Raw genomic sequence first — 20888 nt, 5'->3', positions numbered from 1 at the left:
TCATTGGTCACATGGTAATCTGCTTCCTCCTAGACTTGTTGTGTTTTGGTCAGAAACTGTGTACAATGTACACTATACTCTTCTCCTATGTATACACTGAGCCTGTTCAGACTAAGGACAACTGAGCCCTTGGTCAGAGGCAAAGGATGGTATTCACTGTCAAGTATGCAAATTCAGTATCCGCACATTCAACTACAATTGTCCAGAAACTCAAGAAAACCAGTTTTGGATAGAAGCTGCATGTGTTCTGGACAAGGTGAGGTTGCAAGGAACCAGGGATATCAGCTCAGTAATGAGCAGCTGCAAGTAACTTAAGTAACAAGTGAGCCCCCATATAACCACACTGGCGCACACACTGAGCTGCCCATGTGACTGAAATTTTTCTGCAGTAGGCTAAAACAAAGGATCAGGATCTGTACACAATGTGCAAGACCTGAGTTATGTGTTCTCCACATTTTGGGCTACCTGTATAGTGGGTTGTATTATCCCCACAGTTTCCTCCATTCTCCTGATGTTCCTTGCATTTGTAGACACAGTGGAGTTCTAGAAGGAGTTGTGATCTGGCATCCTTCCCTGTGAACTTGGCCTGGGCCACAGACTTAAATCCTATTTCTGCTCTCCAATGGGACTTGAGTCTTCTGCTTGCAGGAGTTGCTGGGAGTGGTTAAGGATTTATCAAAGACCTGGCGGGCTTCTTGCTGGAGGTGGTTCTGAGGGAGTCACACTGTGGATGAGTCTTTCAGTTTTGCTTCTGAGACTCACACTCAGGGCACTGGAGGTCTTACGTGTTGTTAAAGTTCTGAAATTACGTTTTGCACTGCAGGTGCTTACTAAACTCTTGGATGATGTTTTTCTACTTTAGTGAAAAATATGAATGAAAGTACTATTTGATGCATTCTACTTCTAATGCAAAGCTAATAATGAAAGTTTTCCTGTGTATTACTTCTGCCTCTTTTCTTCATGCTTTCTACGCTATGTGCCTCTCAAACCAAACAGAAAGATGAGTCTCCTACTAAGACAATATATTTCTCTTGGTTAAATCTTTAGATATGCCAAGTTACATTTGTGAGAGCAGACATTCAGAATTGGTCCTAACCTTAATAATTCAGTATTTTATGATCAGATTCTATTTTTTGCCATAACTATCTGAAGTAAGCATAATTATTTTGGCTAATTTTTCTACGAGACACACATAATCATTTATTTCTCAACTCTGTAATTTTCTTACCATTCCAGGTAGGGTATTTGCAATCAGTATGTGAAAGAAGCCCAAGGAACATGACCATGACCAATGGGGTTGCATCCAGTTGGTAGCAGTAGAGGTGGCAGGGTGGTTTATAGAAATGTTTTCACGATGGAATAGGACAGGGCCAGCTGGTTGCAGCCAGTCACAGTATATATCTTTGCCAAAATACAGAGCAATGATTACATCATTTGCAATGAACACTCATTCTGAGTATATCTTTGGAGATCTAAGTTGACCACAAGCCCAAACTGAATCCACAAAGAGCTTTGTGGGCATGGAGTAAAAGTTCACAGATTTTAAGGAACAGAGTGAGAAAATTAAAGGAGAAATATATTAAGAGACACAGAGCCATTATAACATGTGACATTATTGTGTTTATATGCAAATACCTGCCAATAGTTCAGTGAAATTAAAAAAAAAGCAAGGTCATATAGGTTAGACAAATGCAGTCAGGTCAGTACTCAGCTAACGAAGACCGTAAGAAATTCTTCCAGAATGTAAGAAACAAAGGAAAAAAAATAAATGCTGACACAAAAATCAATCACATGAAAACTGTTTGCACTCCAGGCCATAACACTTAGCTCATAGCTTCTCTCTGCCTTTTAGACTCCAATAGTGCAAGCAGCTCCAGGCTCATCTACAATTAAGTCTGTGATTACTTGGACCACAAAGGCCACTAGAGATTCACTCCCTAAACAAAACATTTATCATGCAGGGTTGGAGCCATGTGCCACATTTGAGCTCACACAGCTGACGTACACAAATGAAACAGGAGAAATGACATGCAGCCATAAGTCAGCATCTCCAAAACATAACTTCGCAAAGAATGAAAATGGCATTTCAAGTGCATGTTAGTATGGTTATTGTTATTATTATCCCCCAAATTAATCTGTGTCAGCAGAGATCATTTACATAGTTTCAATCATAATAAGGGAAGGCTGAAAATGCAGGATATATGTCCAAGAGAGGAGACACTGAGGAATATATAGCCAGTTTCCATGATATAAGGCCACTCTTTTGACTCCTCTTCCATTTCTTCTAATTAAAAAAAAAAAATTTGTCCACGTTCATATCACTCAGCATGCCTCTGTGCACAGCTGACATCTGCTGAGTCTTCCGAGAAAAGACTTGGCAACAGTCAATGTATTCCTAGTTTGTCTTCTACATTTTGATTTTTCAAAAAGGTTTATTTGAAAGGCAGGGAGACAGAAAGAGGGAGAGACAGAGAAAGAGAGAGATCTTCCATTGGCTGGTTTACTCCCCAAATGCCTGCAACAGCCAGGGCTGGATCTGGTTGCATCCAAGAACCTGGAACTCCATCTGGGTCTTCCACATGGGGGGCAGGAACCCAACTAATTGGACCATCATCTGTCGTGTTCTCATGTGTATTAGTAGCAAGCGGAATTAGAAGTGGACTATCTGAGACTTTAACTAGTTCACTGATATGGGAAGTAGGAACTCCACCTGGCATCTTAACCTCCTGCGCCACAATGCCTGCTCCATTCTTGTGAATATTCTGATGCTTGTTGAGATGTGACTTCCTGCAAAAGGCTTTTCCACATTCTTTACATTCATATATTTTCTCACCTGTGTGAATTCTTTGATGTATCCTGAGATTTGACTTCTGGCAAAAGGTTTTAGAACATTCATTACACTCGTAAGATTTCCCACCAGTTTGAATTTTCTCATGCCTGACAAGATCTGACTTCCGGGAAAAGGCTTTACCACATTCACTACACCCATAAGGTTTTTCTCCTGTGTGACTTCTCTGATGTATAATCAGATACGACTTTTGATAAAAAGCTTTTCCACATTCATTACATGGATAAGCTTTTCCTTCTGTGTGATTTCTGCGATGTATTAGTAGGTTTGATTTCAGATAAAAGGATTTTCCACAGTCACTACATTCAAAGGGTTTCTCCCCTGTATGAGTTTGCTGATGTCTGCTGAGGCTTGTTTTCCGGAAGAATGTTTTCCCACATTCATTGCATTCATAGGGTTTCTCTCCAGTGTGAGTCTGTTGATGCATCATGAGGTTTGCTTTCCTGCAGAAAGTTTTTCCGCATTCATTACACTTATAGGGTTTGCCCCCTGTGTGAGTCTGCTGATGCTTACAGTACAGAGACCAGTGGTAGAATGATTTCCCACACTTCTTACATTCGTACAGAGTTCTCTGATGCTGTGACAGAGATGACTTGTAGAAGAAAGTCTTCCCACATTCTTCGCATTCATATAATTTCTCACCTGTGTGCAGTCTCTGGTGTGTCCTGAGGCTGGACTTACGGCAGAAAGTTTTTCCACATTCACCGCATTCATAGGGCTTTTCCCCTGTGTGAATTCTCTGATGTATGATAAGGTCTGATTTCTGGTAAAAGCTTTTTTCACAAATATTGCATTCATTGGTTTTTTCCCCTGTGTGAGTTCTCTGATGTCGATGGAGGTTTGATTTTCGACAAAAGCTTTTTCCACATTCATTACACCAATAGGACTTCCCTCCTGGGTGAATGCTGTGACGGATGGTGAAGTTTGGTTTACAAGTGAAAGATTTTTCACAATCAGTATATGCATAAGGATTTTCACCTGTGTGTGTCATTTGATGGACTGATAGGTCTGACTTGTGTGTAAGGAACATTGTCTCGCTATCAAAAGCATTCTTCTGTCCATCCTGCTCAAAAGTCTGTGGCAAAGAGTGAACATTGTGATGCCGATTATACTCGTAGAGTTGAAAAGGCTTCCGAGGCTCGTCATGTTTCTCTTCAGCCCACATATCATCAGGCTCACCAAAAAGACTGTCCTGATAGGCACTGTACTCTTCAGGACCCATTTCTGCATAATTTCCATCCTTCATGATCAGTTTTGACATATGGTTGTGTTTTACATTAAATGTATCTCCTAAATCTGCATTCTCCTTGGTAGACATGCTGCGATTTGTCATTACAACTTCCCAGTAAATCACATCTTGAGTTTCCCGACGAGTCTCAATCAGGTCATCCATTTTCCGGATAACTGAAATGAGAAAAAAAAATTACATTCATCAACTGCATCTAAATGTTTCTCTTGGAATGTTCATATAAAGACAAAACAATGTTTTCCTATCACAATAACAACATTTTTGAATAGCAATAAATGATATTCATTTGTGACAATACATACTTTTTGTCCCCGGTGAATCAACATAGTAAATTATGTTAACAGATTTTCCAGTGTGAAATCAGGATTTTTTTTGCTGATTGCTTTATTTCCCTTTTAACAGGGAAATATTTAGCCAAAATAATGATCTATTGCCTAGCACTAGTATTAAGCAAACAGCTTTTTATCAGTCACTTTTCCCATTCTCTTTTTTCTATTTTTTCTTCTAATTATGTTTTGTACTTCTTTTTGTTCTTCTTTCAGCTTGGAAGGCTACAAGGTTTCTACAATCACTGATGTGTAGATGAAGGCAACACCCATGTGTCTGTAACCTAACTAGAAACATGGTTTAAGAACATGCTATGCACCTGTGTTTATCTAAGCTGCACTATTTCCCCAGGGAATGACTGTAGCCATTTGTGGGATTTTTTCAAATGCAACATCTCTTCTTCTTCGCACGACATTAAGACTACACATAAAGAAAGCTGACATCTGTTTCTCAGCATCATAAGAGAAACAGAAAAGTAACAGCCTAATACTCAGAATACATCCTCTGTGCTGGTCTAAAGGAGTCAGTCCTACAACCCATGTTGAGACCACTATCTTTGAAAACTGTCTTTCTGAATCCATTTGAGATAATAGTTTTGACATTCTCCACTCATTTCCTTGTGCATGCTCCTACCTGAAAATCCCCTGCTTTGAACGTTCATTTTCTATGTTTGTATTTCTGTTGTTACCTATTGCACAGACAACTTCAAAATTTACTCCCAAACTCCAGTCCTTCGACACTAATTTGTTGGCTCACTTGCTCCTTGAACTCAGAATACCCTGGTCTACCTCCCAAGGCTAGGATGACATTTTGTAAGCTCTTATGCTGGGTCCTATTTGGCACCAAAATTTCTAATGCTCTGGTATATAAGGTTCATTTCTGAATCTCTATTCTCATGTTACTTAATAAAGGTTTATTTATTTGAAAGGCAGAGAGACAGATGGAGATCATCCATCTGCAGGTTAACTCCCCAAAAGATAGCTGGAGGGGCTAGAGTTGGTTTAGCAGTGGCAGAATCCCATAGGGGCACCAGTTCAAGTCCCAGCTACTCCACTTCTAATCCTGCTCTCTCTTTACAGCCTGGAAAAGCAGTGAGGGCGGCTTAAGTCCTTGGGCCCCTGCACCCACATGGAAAAGCTGGAAGAAGCTTCTGGCTTCTAGTTTCAGATTGGCTTTGATCTGGCCATTACAGCCATTTGATGATTGAAACAGCAAACATAAGATTTCTCTCGCTGTCTCTCCTTCTCTCTCTTTAAATCTGCCTCTCAAATAGAAAACAAATAAATCTTAAATAAATAAACAAATAATATGAAAAGTCTGAGACAGGTCAAAGCCAGGAGCCAGAAATTCCACCCAAAGTTTCCCACATGGGTGATAGCACCTGGGCCATCTGCTGCTTTCTCAGACCCATTTGCTGATAACTGGATCAGAAGCAGGGCAGTGAGGACTTGAACTGATATGGGAGATGGCACAAAACGCTGTACTGGAATGCTAATCCCTTTTCTCATGTCCTTTTCAACCTCTATAAAATCCCAAATTAGGAAGCAAACAATTTCCACAGAGGTTTTGTAACTGCGTGTGATATTCAGATCCAATTATAGAATGTCTGGTTTCAGTCCTGGATCCTGTCTCGAATTTGGCTTCCTGCTAATGCATACTCTGGAAGTCATAAAATAATGGCTTAAGAGTTTATATCCCGGGCTTGGTGCAATGGTCTAGCAGCTAAAGTCCTCGCTTTGGACGCACCAGGATCCATATGGGAGCCGGTTCGAATCCCGGCTGCTCCACTTTCCATCCAGCTCCCTGCTTGTGGCCTGGGAAAGCAGTTGAGGACGGCCCAAAGCCTTGGGACCCTGCACCCGCATGGGAGATCTGGAAGAAGTTCCTCGCTCCAGGCTTCAGACTGGCGTAGCTACGGCCATTGAGGCCACTTGGGGAGTGAATCTTTGAACACAAGATCTTCCTCTGTCTCTCCTCCTTTCTACATATTTGACTTTCCAATAAAAATAAAAAATCTTTTTTTAAAAAAAAAAAGTTTATATTCCTGCTGACCATATGTTAGACCTAAAGAGTTCTGGGGTCCTGGCATCAACCTGGCTTAGCTATAAATGTTGCCATCATTTGGATGCAGGGCCAGGCCCCTCAAGGTTAACCTCACCAGGTATGCCTGCTGCACTAATCTTGCTTTTTCTCATACTGGTTGTGCTTGAGAAAGCTTGAGAAACTGTGGACCGATCAACAGGGCACGATGTTCCCCTGCATGACTGATGGGTTCATGTTGACCTAACTGCAAACTCCCTGATACACGTGAGACATACAATGGCCAAAGAGCTGGGAAAAACTCCCCAAGAGGAACTAGGCAGGCAGGGTTTCCAATTAAGACAGCCTGGGTTTCCAATAAACGGCATTCTTACACGAATGCCCCAGTATGTGTGTGTGATTTTTTTTTTTTTTTTTAACTCTAGTCCTTCCGCTCGGATCGGAGTACATGGCGACACGGGAGCTGCCGGCATTTGGAGAGTGAACCAGCTCCTTTGTTTGATTTGCTGTTTCTCTGTCTTTGAAATAAATATTTTTTTTAAAAAAAAAATAAAAGACAGGATACTGTCTTTTTTTGGATTTTATATTCCCCAACATATAGTGCTTCAGAATTAGAAAACTTTTCATTTCAGTATTGAGGTAAGCAATTCATGTCTCTAACATTACCTTCTTTTAGGACCCCATATATAAGAACACATGGCACTTTTTCATTCTCTCATTCTGATAAAACTTTCTGTATGTCTAACCTAACCACCAAATCCATTTGTTATTTCTTTTCCTCTCTCCACAGAATGTAAGCTCTTTAAATGAAGATACACCTGTTTCCTTTCACTGTTCTCCCTACAACTGCAAAAAGCTAACTGCCTATAATCTTCCCAATTGACAAGCATTTAAAGAATAAACGTGAATAAAGGCTTGAAGGATAATAAGAGTATAAGATAGAGGAAAAAACTGAAAATTTAGAGGCCAACCAAATCTAATCAACATAAAGGAAAGGTGAGAAGGGATTGAAAATATCCAATAACAACAAAGCAGAAAAATACATTTGTAAGAATCTTAAGCAGAGACTATAGAATGCCAGTGTCTGATGCCCATAATCTCAGCTGTCAGCAGGACTGAGACTTGGGAAAATCTGCTGATAGCACCCCAACACAAACAACATCTGGTGAGCTCTTATCCCAATCTCCCAGCCCCGTATGTACAGACTGACCTTGGAGGCTCTGGGTTATAGGTTCTTCTATAACCCATGGCTCTAATCCTTGCTCCAACTTGAAAATGATTTCTGGTTTGGAAATGCAGCAACCTATTAATGGGAAACAACACAGAGCAATATGCAAAACTGTTCAGTCAGATCCCCAGAAGAATGGCAGGGGTTCATCTTCAGAAGCTGTGTAATCAAAGGGCTGGTATGATTCCCCCACTACGGAATGTTGATGTTGACATTCTCTGTGCACTGTAATCTTAACACCTATGTAATATCAAGGGTTCATTTATTTTTCAATTGGGAAGAAGGCATTTTACTTGGATGGCACTGAGGCCTTCCACTCACCCAAGCACATCAAGTTGCTATAGGTCTCCAGCATCACTTCCCTGTACAGAGTCCTCTGAACACTGTTCAGCTCCTGCCACTCCTCCCAGGTGAAGAACACAGCCACATCCTCAAATGACACAAACACCTGTAATATGAAATTTTTGTTGAGCATCTTAGGCTGAAACATTAAATAATTATGGAAGTGCATTCTTTTGTGTGTATCTTACACACATCTTATATAAGATGCAACTTACATTGCACCCTATATGTGCAACCCTATATGTGCAACGTATGAGGAAAAGTCACAATGTAAATATTTTGCCTGCCAATTAACTTCATAATTCCAAGACCACAGTTTCTCTTAATAACACATATTTTTCCTACAAAGAACAGGATGAAAAATACTTGACCCCAAAAGGAACTCACCATTTGTAAAACATAAACAGTTGAAATAACATAGTTACTTCAGAGATACAGAGTAGATCAGGGTAACAAAGATGTAGACAGATTATTTTTAAAAATAAATACTTAGGAAATGGCACTACAGTGTATAGACAGCTGAGCCACTATCTGCAGCACCAGCATCCCAATATGGGTGCAGGTTCCAATTCTGGCTGTTCCACTTCTGATCCAGCTCCCTGTGCCTGTGAAAGCAGCAGGGGATGATTCTAGTGCTTGGATCCCTACAGCCACATCTCTCACAATCTGTAACTCTGACTTTTAAATAAATAAAAAATAAATCATTTTTAAAATGATACAATGTGAAAGATATGGTAACAGGGAGACTGAAGGAGAAACAGAGATCTTCACCCACTACTTCATATCCCAAATGATTCTGACACCAAAAAAAGGTAGAGATTTATTTATTTATTTGAAAGGCAGAACTACAGGGAGAATGAGGTAAAGACAGAGACTTTCCACTTGTTGCTTCATTCCCCATATTGGCCACACAGGCTGGAGCTGAGGAAATCTGAAGCCAGGAGCCAGGAGTTTCTTCCAGGTCTATCATGTGGGAGTATGGGAGTAGGGGCCCAAGCACTTAGATTACGTCAATTGCTTTCCCAGTACATTAATAGGGAGCTAGATCAGAACTGGAGCAACCTGGACTCAAATCAGCGCCCATACCTGCTACACCACATCACTAGCCCTGGTACCTTTAATCCATGCAAGTTGGATTAAAAAACTCTCCCTGTCTCTCCATTCTCCCTGTCTCCATATCACCATCAATTAGTGGTATACACGATAGAGTATCATTCAGCCACAAGAAAATAATAAAATTGGGTCAGGCACAACAATCCTCACAATTGCTGGCTTCCCTATAGGGGCTGATTCATATTCTAGCTTCTCCACTTCCCATCAAGCACCCTGCCTATGGCCTGGAAAGCAGTGGAAAACAGGCAAAGCTACTGCATGCTATATCGACATGGGAGACCTGGGGAGGCTCCTGGCTTCAGATGAACTCAACTCTACCTGTTGTGCCCATTCAGGGGCTGTGGCTGAAAGACCTTTCTGTCTTTCCCTTTCTCTGTGTATCTGTCTTTCTAGTGAAAAACAAAACAAAACAAAAAATAAATAAATAAATCTTAAAAGGTGGGGGAGGGACAACACAATGGCTCAGTAGCTAAATTCTCACCTCACAAGTGCGTGCCAATTTATATCTTGGCTGTTCCATTTCCTATCCAACACACTGGGAAAGCAGTAGAGGATGGTCCAAAGCCTTCAGACTCTGAACCGATGTGGGAGACCCAGAAGTCACTGGCTCCTGGTTTGACATCAGCTCAGCTCCGGCCTTGTGGCCAGTTTGGGGGTGAAGCAGTAGATTGAAGGTCTTTCTCTTGGTCTCGCCTTCTCTGTAAATTTGATCTGACTTTCCACTCACCAGCATACCTGCTGGGACTTGGGGCAGACGAGGCTGGGCAGGGCTACAACACCTGTTAGCCTGCATGCAAACTGGGTTAGAGGGGAGAGACAGACTGGGCTAAGTGACCATACCTGCTGGCGGAACATGCGTGAGCCAGGGTAAGTTTAAGCTAGTTGGGCTTAGCCACAGCATCAGTTGGCAAGTAAAACCTGGAAAGTACAAGATCTGGGGCTGGAAGTGGGCCTAGTAGGCAAATTGCGGGCACCTCTCTGATGGGCTGCAGCTGTGAGCATGACAACCAGGGCTGGGAGTAGGCCTGACTGGATAGGAGGTAGCACCCAGTGGCATAAGCATGGTCTGGACAGTGGGATCAGTTGGGCTAAGATTGGCTCCAACACCTGTTTCTGTGTATCAGAGCCAAATGGGAAAAAGACAGACTGGGCCTGTCTGTTGCACATACTGCCGCTGAGTAGGAACTAGAGCTGGAGGCAGGCCTGGTGGAGGTTACTAGGGATTGTTCAGACTAGGGTGCAGTTCCTGCTTGTGTGAGGGTTGAGTGTGTGGTGGGCAGGGTTGAGATGGACCACAGTATCCATTGGTTTGCATATGTAAGGAGGCTGGGGACATAACTGACTAGGTGATGGAATCTACCACTGTGTGTATAGACTGATGTGGGTGTCATAATGAGCTGGACAACCTACTCAATGGCACACACAGGAGTCACATCTGAGGTCACCTCAGGCAGGGTTGTTTGGAGACCCTCCCAACTGGACCCCTGAACTCAAAATTCTTACCTCAGGGAAAATCACAGGATCTGTGGTCTAACCATGGAAAACATGTGTCAGAACTGGGCCTCCCCAATTGCTGACGCCTGGGCAGTGAACACCATGCCCAGATGTACATGGGAACATAATAGCTCACTGGGGCCTGCAGAAGACATCTAGTACCATGACAGAGGATAGAGGGCAGAACAAACTGGACAACTCTCCCAGGCAAGCCTTGACAGCATGTATGTGGGTGAGTGGAGACTTTGAGACAGACTATGTCAGCCAATGGACATTGAAAGAATTTCTTTAATCTTGGAGCAACAAAAGCACAGCATCTCAGAATTATTGAAGCCAATTAAGCAGTACCCTCAGAACATGCTCCACATTGGGTACCCTAGGATAACATCCAGTGGTTATCCCAAATCCTCTGGTTCTGATCTGGTTAGGCTGCTGGGAACAGCCTTGTCCCCTCTCCCCTTTCCCCCAGATGCAGGAAAAAAACTGGAAGCCAGTGTCTCATCCACTTTCCCCCATATCCTGACCCCACCCTGACCAGTGGTCCACATGGGCATACATCCTTCTCAGCTATGTAAACATCATCAAAAATAAAATAAATGATTCTTAAAAAGGTTTGTATAGTCTAAATTATAACCACTCTAACAATTGAAAAAAATGTATTACATGATACTGAAAAAATTAAGATGTATTTATTTGAAAGGCAAAATTACAAGAAACGATGGAGGGAAAGAAAAAAAAAAGAGAAGGAAAAGAGAAAGGAGGGGAGAGGGAAAGAAAGAAAGGCGGGGAGAGAATGAGAAAGAGATACGTTCCATCCACTTTCCAAATTGCCACAATGGCCAGGACTGGGCCAAGCCAAAGCTAGAAGCCTGAAACTTCATCCAGATCTCACACATGGGTGCAGGACTTAAGGACTTTGGCCATTTTGCACTACTCTTCTCAGGTAGCAAGATTGGAGATGGATCACTTCTCAGCCTTTTGGCTAAATCAAGTATAGTGTGTTATCAGTTTAAGATAAGAGGTAGAACAACTAGGGCCTGAACCAGCACTCATGAGATGCCCTTATTCCAAGCAGCAACTTAACCCACAGCACCACAAAGCCAATCCCAATACAATTTTTGAAAGCAAATGTACCCTATCAAGAACATGGTTTTAATTGTCTAAATTTTCTTATTACTTTACGTGTCTATTTTTTGCCCATAATCACAACTACTGAAAATCTAATACCAAGATTATTACTGTTTGACTTGCAAAATTAAACAATTATTTTGCAAGAGTTACTAGAATTACTAAACTGGAGCTGACTGTGGCACAGTGGGTGAAGTCACTGCATACTACATTAGCATCCCATATGGGTGCCGGTTTGTGTCCCACCTTCTCCACTTCCAATCCAGCTCCTCGTTACTGGTCTAGAAAAGCAGTATAAGACAGCACAACTATAAGGGCCATAGCATCCATTTGCAAGATCTGGGGGAAGCCCTCGGCCCCTGACCTCAACCTGGCCCATCCCCAACTGTTGTAGCCACCCAGGAAGTGAAAAAGCAGAAGGAAGATCTCTAATCCTCTCTCTATCTGTAATTCAGACTTCCAAAATAAAGGAAGCTTCTTAAAAAAAAAAAAAAAAGAATTACCGAGCATACGATAGAGCTTTCTGTGAGAGAGAACAATCAGAAAGTTGTGAGAATAAACAGTGTTAGTTCCTTCTAAAGGAATGCCATTTTGTCGGTCTGGCCTTTCTGCCTGCAGGATGGCACAACACTGCTGAACAACTAACACAAAGAACCACTGTCTGGCCATGGCTGGAAACCATGGCAATCTTGTAGCAACCTGGACATTCTCATGGATAAAATAAGAATTTGGACTTTGAACGAGCTGCCTGCTTTTGCATGTTTCTCCTTTTCCTCCTGCAAGGATATATGCAGCAAACCTCAACTCAAAGGCATGCTGGGTGTCTGGAAGCACAGAGCTTTAGGTTCATTTTCCATGTATATTTTTTGTCTAGAAATGCATCAGCTAAGTTCAGCACACATTTTATTCCTAGTTTTTAATTTTATGTGAGTATTCGCTGAGAAAATATGTTCCAATAAATCAGTGAATGAGAAAAATCACATAATGAATCCACAGTGTTTTTTCTTATATTGTATATGAATATTTTGAAGATCTCTTCATATATGCTTAAATGATTATAGCTTTCAATAACAGTAACTGTAATATAAACACTAAGTCTAGTACCTTACAGACTTCATATAAGATGTATTTTATATTAATATAAAATTAAATTACCTTACAGACTTTACAAAAACAGACTGGAAAATGACTGACAGTAGTATATCTCAATGCTCATCGTGCCTGGAACTACTACTAGAAAATGCTGCGCTCTTGAAAAAAGCCACTGTGCAGGCATAAAAGAAAATGGGCAGATACAGGTTATGGAGATTCAGAAAACTCTCAAAGCATTTCAGAACCACAGTATTTGCCTCCATATTTTCAAGGCAGCCAGGTTGTCCTGACGCAACACATTTGGTGGCCTCCTCATGCCCTCGTTTTTCTGCTGTTCACAAAGGAATGCTTGTGATTCTCTTATGCATGCTCTATCCTTATACAATAGGTTTGGGGGAATCCAATTACTTGTCTTTTTAGGTCCATCAGAAGCCACAGCAGTACATGATCAGGTTCCTGTCTTCATGGAGTTTCCACAGGATGAAAATAAAGTGTCTAGGTATCATATGAAGATACATGTGAGAGGAGAGGAATTCCAGCAAGTGTGACCTCAATTCCCTCATTTTCAGTACTGTCTTTTCTGAGAAGACCATATACTTCCACTCCTATCCAAACACTCAGGCAAGATCACAATGTTGGTCAAGGAAAAGACAAAGTGATTTGCGTCACTATGAGATCACACTTGCCCTCTGGTTCCCATAACCACACAGACCAACAATATTTCTCTTTCTCTCTTTTTAAGATTTTATTTTTGTTGAAAAGTTAGACATACAGAGAAGAGGAGAGACAAAGAGGAAAATCTTCCATCCAATGAGTCACTCCCCAATTGACCGCAGTTGAGCTGATCCGAAGCCAGGAGCCAGGAGTCCGGAGCTTCCTCTAGGTCTTCTGCATGGGTGCAGGGTCCCAAGGCTTTGGCCATCCTTAACTGCTTTCCCAGGCCACAAGCAGGGAGCTGGATGAGAAGTGGGGCTGCCATGATTAGAACCAGTGCCCATATGGGATCCCGGTGCTTGCAAGCTAAGAACTTTAGCTGCTAGGCCACTGCGTCAGGCCCAGACCAACAATTTTTCAATAAATATCATTTCACTGATCTCAGATGAAAAAGACATTTGGTGCACACATTAAAAGTATAAGCCTGGGGCAGGCATGATGGCACAGTAGTCTTATGGCAGTAGTACCTATGGCACCAGCATCCTATATGGGTGCCAATTTGCATCCTAGGTGCTCCATTTCTGATTTTGCTCCCTGTTTTTGGCCAGGAAGACAGAGGATGGTCCAAGTTCTTGGGTTCCTACAGCCACATGGGAAACAAATGGGAAGCTACTGGCTCCTGGCTTTGGGTCGGCTCAGCGCCAGACTTTGTAGCCATGTGCGAAGTGAACTAATAGATGGAAGACCTTTCTCTCTCCTTCCCTCTATAACTCTGCCTTTCAAATTAAAAAATAAAATATTGTTTTTTAAAAAATGGAAGCTCCACAGAGGCTGGAATTATTAGCTACCAAAACATAATCTGGTCTACTGCCCCGGTATATTGAGACACCCACAAAATGCAAGATAATGAAGGATTATCCTCATAGATAGTACCACAGTCTGTGTGATGGACTCACAGACTGCTTTTTAAAAAAATGTTGCTTAGTAAGTCTATGAAAAATATGGGAAGAATCCGCACTCCTAACGCAAAAAGGATTAAAAGATTACAGTTCATTCTTCACTCTCCAATAATCCAAAGTCATAAGAAAAACAGTTAAATTATGTCAAAAAAATGAAAAATAAAAATTATATAAAGCCTTGCTTTGTGAACAAATAAGTAAACAATCACCCCAGTGGTAATTTCATAGGAATGTAAAATAAGTAATTTCCTAAGTTATAGCTAGTAAAATTTTGGGTCACCCAAATACAGAAGTAGATTAAATGCAGTATGTAGGTCATAATTTTCCTGATTCGACTTTGTGTATTATTTCTGTGTAATAATTCAGCCAAAACTCTAAAGCAGAAAATGAGATTTAGGCAATAAAATAAAAATGAATTTTGAAGCCTGCGGTGCCTCCAGACCAGGCTGCTGTACCTGCCAAATCTCTTGAGCACCAGGGCTGGAGGAAGCCAAGGCAGGGGTCCTGGAGCTCAAGCCACTACAGCTGCTGTTGAGGAGGCCTCCACAATGGCTTTTGGCATCAGTCTCTGACCTTAGGAACCAGAACCCATGAATATGTGATCCTGCCTCAGTGCATACATTGCATGACTAGACGACCTACATCACTGATTCCTGTGCAAAGAAGCCAACAGGATCTCAGAATATCCTGTGGGGGATACAGCCATTGGCAATGAACGGAAATTCTCCAGCTCATGAGAGGAATAGATTAGATGAGACACAGTTCCAGAACCAGGATAGACAAGCCCATGTCCCTAATCAGCAAGAAGCAACTACAGAATAGGATACAATAAATCTAAATCCTTCAGCAACCCTTAAAATAAGAGTCAAATCCCTTAGTGGATATAAAATGGGATAGCTAGGTAACTGATCTAGGGTCACAAGCTAGTAGCCACACTCTCACTGCTATTGGTAAATCCCATCTGCCTACCAGTCAGTGACTTCACATCAGTATGTACTTTCCCTCACTGGGGACCTGGGCAGTATCATGAAACCATACCCCTTTCCAAGACATTATGGCAATGTGGCAAGGTGAACTTTTATCCTATGGACATACAATGGAAGGCAAAAACACTTCCCCCTCTCCCTCTGTTCCCCTCCCCTCCTCCTTACTCCTGAACATGCCCCTTTGTGGACTTATGATCTCCTCACCTTTTAAATACACTTAAAAAAATCTTTTCAAAAACTTACATACCTTGTTATGGTATTAGAAAAGACCAGAAACCAATCTGCACTCAACTTAAATGGCTTTAAGAGTTATGACCATGAAAAATTTCTTATATACACATTCTCTGATACCTATATTTTGCTTTTCCATTTTAATTATATGACTCTAATAATGTCCCTAAAGTACAAGGTAAAACAAATTGAAGAAGAAATACACAACTTACTGGAGACATGTTCATCTTTGACTTTGGAAACAGGCAGCAGACTCTAGAATCAAACCTAGAAGAGAAAATAGGTGGAGAAAACTATGATAAAAATAGCCTAGTTTATTCCAACGTTCTACTGTGCAAAACAAGATCAAGACATAAATTAATAGAGGATAATGCACACATTAGCTAGTAAAACAACACTCAAAAAGCCACCTGGGGGAAAACAGTATCATACACCCAGGGAAGAGGCAGGAAAGATTTCACCGAAAGAACTCAGAATTTTATTAGCTGGTAGAGGTCAGACACAAGATATCATTAGATTAATAAAAAATAAAATTCTACTGAGTTTGGGAAATTAACATTACCAAGAAATAACTTGACAATTTAAAGATAGTTGTTGAAATAAATTACACTACAAGAAAGAAACATTACATTGCCACTGAAATTTACATTATAGAGTGCTGTAGGGCAGTATTAACTATTTTCATATTATTACAGATATATCACAAAAGACCCAAACTTAGTGGTTCCATTAGAACATGTTATTGCTTTCATAAAACTAAAATCTCATATAAAGTACCCATATTAAAATTCAACATTGTCTGCCCAAAAATTACAAAGGAAAAATGGACACAGTGTATACTGTAACACACTTTTCCAGCAATTGCTTCAAATGACACACTTTCTGGTTCATACACCTTTGCTAAGATCCTCCCCAGTTTGGCTTTGTGACTGCACCTGGAGGACATTAGTAAAGGTGACACAGTTTCGATAGTATTTGTCTATTTGAGATACTGTTATTTCGTGATAAAGCCTTAGGCTTGCCTGTTGGAGAAACAGAGCCTACCCAAACGCCAGCACAAACCACCAGACTTGTAAGTGAAGCCGTCTTCAAGGAACCAGCCTCAATGAGAGCACCAGATGACTAAGCCCTCATTGTGATCTCAGGCACCACCTACACAGGAGAGCTCACTCTAAAACACTGAATCAGAATTACAAACACAATGGTTGTTTAACTCAGTAAAACTTTTTGCTGATCTGTTGTATATCAAATGCTGATACACATTGGTAAGAAGGGGGGGAGGAGTTTGATTGACTTACATGCCAAATACAGTGAACAGAATTTCAAACTCGCACCTAGAAGTTTCACATTTACCAGATGAATGTTTGCCAAAGTTGCTGGCACTAACAAATGCCATTTGAATCAAACAAAGAAACAACTGGGAGATCACAAGACTGTACTTAAAAATTTTACTTACATGTCATTACTGTATTGTTTGTCACTGATATTTTAATAAGTGAATTTACCACAAAGGTGTGATTCACTCCAATTTGCCCACAGAAAATACAGGAAGATTAGCTCATTAATTTTCTGTAACAGTTGTGACTTTCAGTAACAGCAAATCATACAAGTGGGAATGATTTTCCCAGACAATAAGTGAGGGGAAAAAAATGTATTATAAACCTTTTGTTATACAATTCCACACTAAGTTCTGCCAGGAAGGGCGGGGGAGGCAGGGTGAGAATGCTAGGCAAACATAAACTGACTGCTTTTCCTGAAGATTACCTCACAAGTAAACGTGCATTTTTAATTAATTTTGAGAAAACTGTAAATGGCAGTCAGAAAGTCAAAGAAAGGGCTGGTGAGACAGAGCTAGTTAGGTGTCCCTGCAAAGCAGACATCACAGAAGGGCCCGGATGCAATCCCAGATGCTCCACTTCTGAGCCAACTCCCTGTTATCGTGCCCAGGAAAAGCAGCAGAAGACAGCTCAAGTACTTGGGCCCTTGCCACCTCTGCAGGATACCCGGATGGAGTGCCTGGCTCCTAGCTTCGACTTGGCCCAGCCCCAGCAATTGCAGCCATTTGGTGAGGGAATCAGCAGCCAGAAGATCTTTCTTTCTGCCTCTCCCTCCCTATAAATCTTGTACCACTGAAAAATCTACTTTTCTCACACCAAAAACAATTTGCAAAAACAGTAGAAAAATCCTGGCAAAGTCATTCTGAACTACCAAAAATTGTCAGAACTGAGGGAACATCACCACATCGCTGACTAGCAAATGTGGTGACACCTGAGACAGGTCTAAAAGCTAGATTAGAATGAAGTAATCAGAGAAAGGAAGCCATGCAGACAGAATCCCAGATATGACAGGCTATTTCTCAATCCAGGTCACACTGTCCTGGCTCCTCCAGTAGCTCGCCAGACTCCTGTTAAGCAGTTAACACACTACCATCTTCCCTCTCAAAGTTCAGACGAAGATTCCAATATCACCCAGTATTTGCCAGTTCACACATGATGTAGCACCTCTCAAAGGATCTTCAAAGTCAGGATCTTCATTTTTCCAGAAGTGTGTGTGTGTATGAGAGACAGACAGACAGACAGAGAGACCGACCGAGTCCTGCGGGGAGGGCTCAGGACAAAGGACTATTCTTTTCAGTGGATTCCTATCCAAGAAGTCCCACTCTTCAAACACCCTAAGAACTACTTGATTCTAAAGGAAAGATAAGCACAGCTGACCTCGCCAACTGCAGACACGCAAGCCGCTGTCGCTGGAAAAACAGAAGGGGATACAGAACCCCACGACCGAGCCCCACACAAGCAACTTGCACACCCTGCAAAATTACTTCTCGGGCAGTCTCCAGGTGTTCCTCAGGGCCGTCCACGCGGCCACCTCACTCAGGACCACCCCGATGATGTAATGACAACGACAGAAACTGCGTGCCCCAAGCAGGACCGAGGCAGGACTAGGGCTCACTCCACCCCCGCGCCGCCGCCGCTCGCTCACCGCACACAGACGCGGGCGCGAGCTTCTGGAATCGGCTTCCACCAACACAGGCAGTCCGGCTTTCTCCCGCACAAGCAGACGCGCACAGCAGTCTGAGACCGGGGATCGCTGGCTCTCCTAACACCTGCAAAGACTCATCCCGGGTTTGCCACTCGGCGCTGCCAAGTCGGACTCCGCCCGCCAGAGAACTGCCCGGCGCTTCTGCTGGCACGTTAGGCGACAGCCACCCCGCTCCCCACCGGCCCCCAAGGCCTTCTGACACCATTTCATCCTCACCAGCGTTCGAGAACGCAGAGTCCAACTCCGGAGCCTGCAGAACAGCGTGGGCACAGCACAGCATCTGGAATTTCCCGGAGGAAGATGGCGCGAGGGGGCGGGACAGCACATGCGCAGTCGGAAGCTGGACGAGTTCCCACGGCCCTGCACGGGTGAAGTCATGGGCGCGGGCAACTACAGCTCCCACAAGCCTGAGCGCCCCTTTGTTAGGGACCAAGAGCACGATTCCTGGGTGTCTTGAGTGGTCAGCCCTGCCGCCTGGAAACCAGACACGTTGCATCTCAGCCGGTGTCTAACCGTGTGACTGCTCTGGGAATCCTGATTCTGTAATAATTCACAGTGGGGCAAATCTTGCTGTGAATGGAGAAATTCAAGTGTGGGCGGGGCTTTGGATAATTATCCCCTGCTTTATTTTCTTGTAGAGTTATGATAATTATACTGCAATCATAGAGCTCACATCCAAGCTTATTACACAAGCATTAAACAATCACAGCGACTCTATTTAATCTTGAAGCAGTTAAACAAGAAAGTAATATTGCTTTGATAACTTCAAAACCTTTTAAAAAAATGCTTTAGCTCATCACTGAAAATAATTTGTAGTCCATCATGGAAAAACTATTCTAATACACATACTGAGTTAAAATAATGGATCGTTGAACAAATAAATTCTAGCATCATTGCGCAATTGAAAAATACTTCTGACTGGTACTTAACTAGAGTCCTGGCATTTATCTGTACACCTGACCATCTGTATAGATTCAAATGTCTATTACTAGTTAGAGCAGAAGTAGAACTTTTTCACCTGTTTCATGATGTCTGCCACAAAATAAACAAGGAGGTTAGCACAAGTGTTTCACAGAGTTCCTGCTGTCCTAACTGCTGTCCTAACTGCTCCTGTGACCAGGAGGGGAAGCAATTCAGTTACTGATGCAGAGTTGACAACATACCCCTGCATTTTTATTTTTTAATACTTACTGTAGTGCTTATTCAAATCCCTATATATTCTGATATCTTTCTACTTGTCCTCAGTGGACTTATTCTGTAAATCAGGAAACCTCCATCTTGAGCTTCCCAAGTGCTTGTGTCCCTGATACTCACATGAGAGACCTGGCTGGAGTTCCAGGGTCCTGCCTTTAAAATGGCTCTTATATCAACAGTTTGGAGAGTGAACCAGCAGGTGAAAAATCTCTTTGTCTCTCCCTCTTGTTCTATAGCTCGATTTTCAAATAAACATATAGATCTTTTAAAAACTAAAGTGGAAGACCATGCTCATTTATTGTTAGTTGCCCTTAAATAACACTTCTCTGGATTCAAGTCACAATTTATATGCAATGATTATACTATATAATTTTGAGGCTCTAGTCAGTGAAAGAAGTTGTAACATTTAATTTTACTGAATAGCACCAGGAAGGGGTCTGATGGAAGAATCTGAACAGTTCCTCTGACAGGACACTGACCCTACAAATAAACGCAGGAAGCATGGAGGTAAACAACCCAGAAGAGGCTTTGGAAAGTGACCCACTGGCATACATTTGGCTCGGGATGGGGGCAGACCAGGCTGAGTCAGTTCACGTCATCCACTGGCAAATCCGAGCGCTGGAACTGTGTGGGGGCCGGGCCAGGTTTGGTTGCGATAAAAACAGTACAAAACACAAAATCCCAAGGTGAAATGGCCTGTGCCAGTAGGGAATGCAGCACCCAACCAGCACACCTCCCACTGGTTTAGGTGAGGGACTAGTGTGCGATGGGCAGAGCCGGGAAGAGCTGCACTACTCATTGGTTCCAATGGAGGTTGGGGCTGAGAATAGAACCAACCCAGTGGTTACAACCACCAGCTGATCGGAGTGATGGACTGTGGCGGGTACTGTGCTTACTAGTAGTGCATGTAGGAGCCTGGACTGGGAACACCTCAAAGTTTCTTTGGGGATTTCCCTGAACA

At 42.3% G+C, this 20888-nt stretch overlaps 1 protein-coding gene across 1 annotated transcript; it reads right to left on the bottom strand.

Annotated features, from left to right (window-relative positions):
- Positions 1-1212: 1212 nt before the first annotated feature.
- Positions 1213-19082, bottom strand: LOC105942622 (zinc finger protein 33B-like). Its single transcript, XM_058668840.1, has 5 exons — positions 18950-19082; positions 15904-15958; positions 8014-8140; positions 7675-7767; positions 1213-4252 (listed from the first exon to the last, which is right to left on the bottom strand). Exons 2-5 carry the CDS (start codon positions 15916-15918, stop codon positions 2433-2435), a joined length of 2055 nt encoding a protein of 684 aa, XP_058524823.1. The 5' UTR covers positions 15919-15958; positions 18950-19082; the 3' UTR covers positions 1213-2432.
- Positions 19083-20888: the final 1806 nt, after the last annotated feature.

Source organism: Ochotona princeps, chromosome 1 (assembly GCF_030435755.1).
Source record: "Ochotona princeps isolate mOchPri1 chromosome 1, mOchPri1.hap1, whole genome shotgun sequence".
NCBI classification, from domain to species: Eukaryota; Metazoa; Chordata; class Mammalia; order Lagomorpha; family Ochotonidae; genus Ochotona; species Ochotona princeps.
Note: the sequence above shows the minus strand (reverse complement) of the source record. Positions and strands in the feature narration are given on the sequence as shown.

Bases quoted from the DNA above. Each gene is read 5' to 3' on its own strand.
- LOC105942622 (XM_058668840.1), bottom strand. The intron at 7,768-8,013 runs GTGAGTGGAAGG...TCCCATTAATAG, and splicing joins TAGCAACTTGATGTGCTTGG to GTTGCTGCATTTCCAAACCA. The intron at 4,253-7,674 runs GTCAGTCTGTAC...TTCTCATTTCAG, and splicing joins TATAACCCAGAGCCTCCAAG to TTATCCGGAAAATGGATGAC.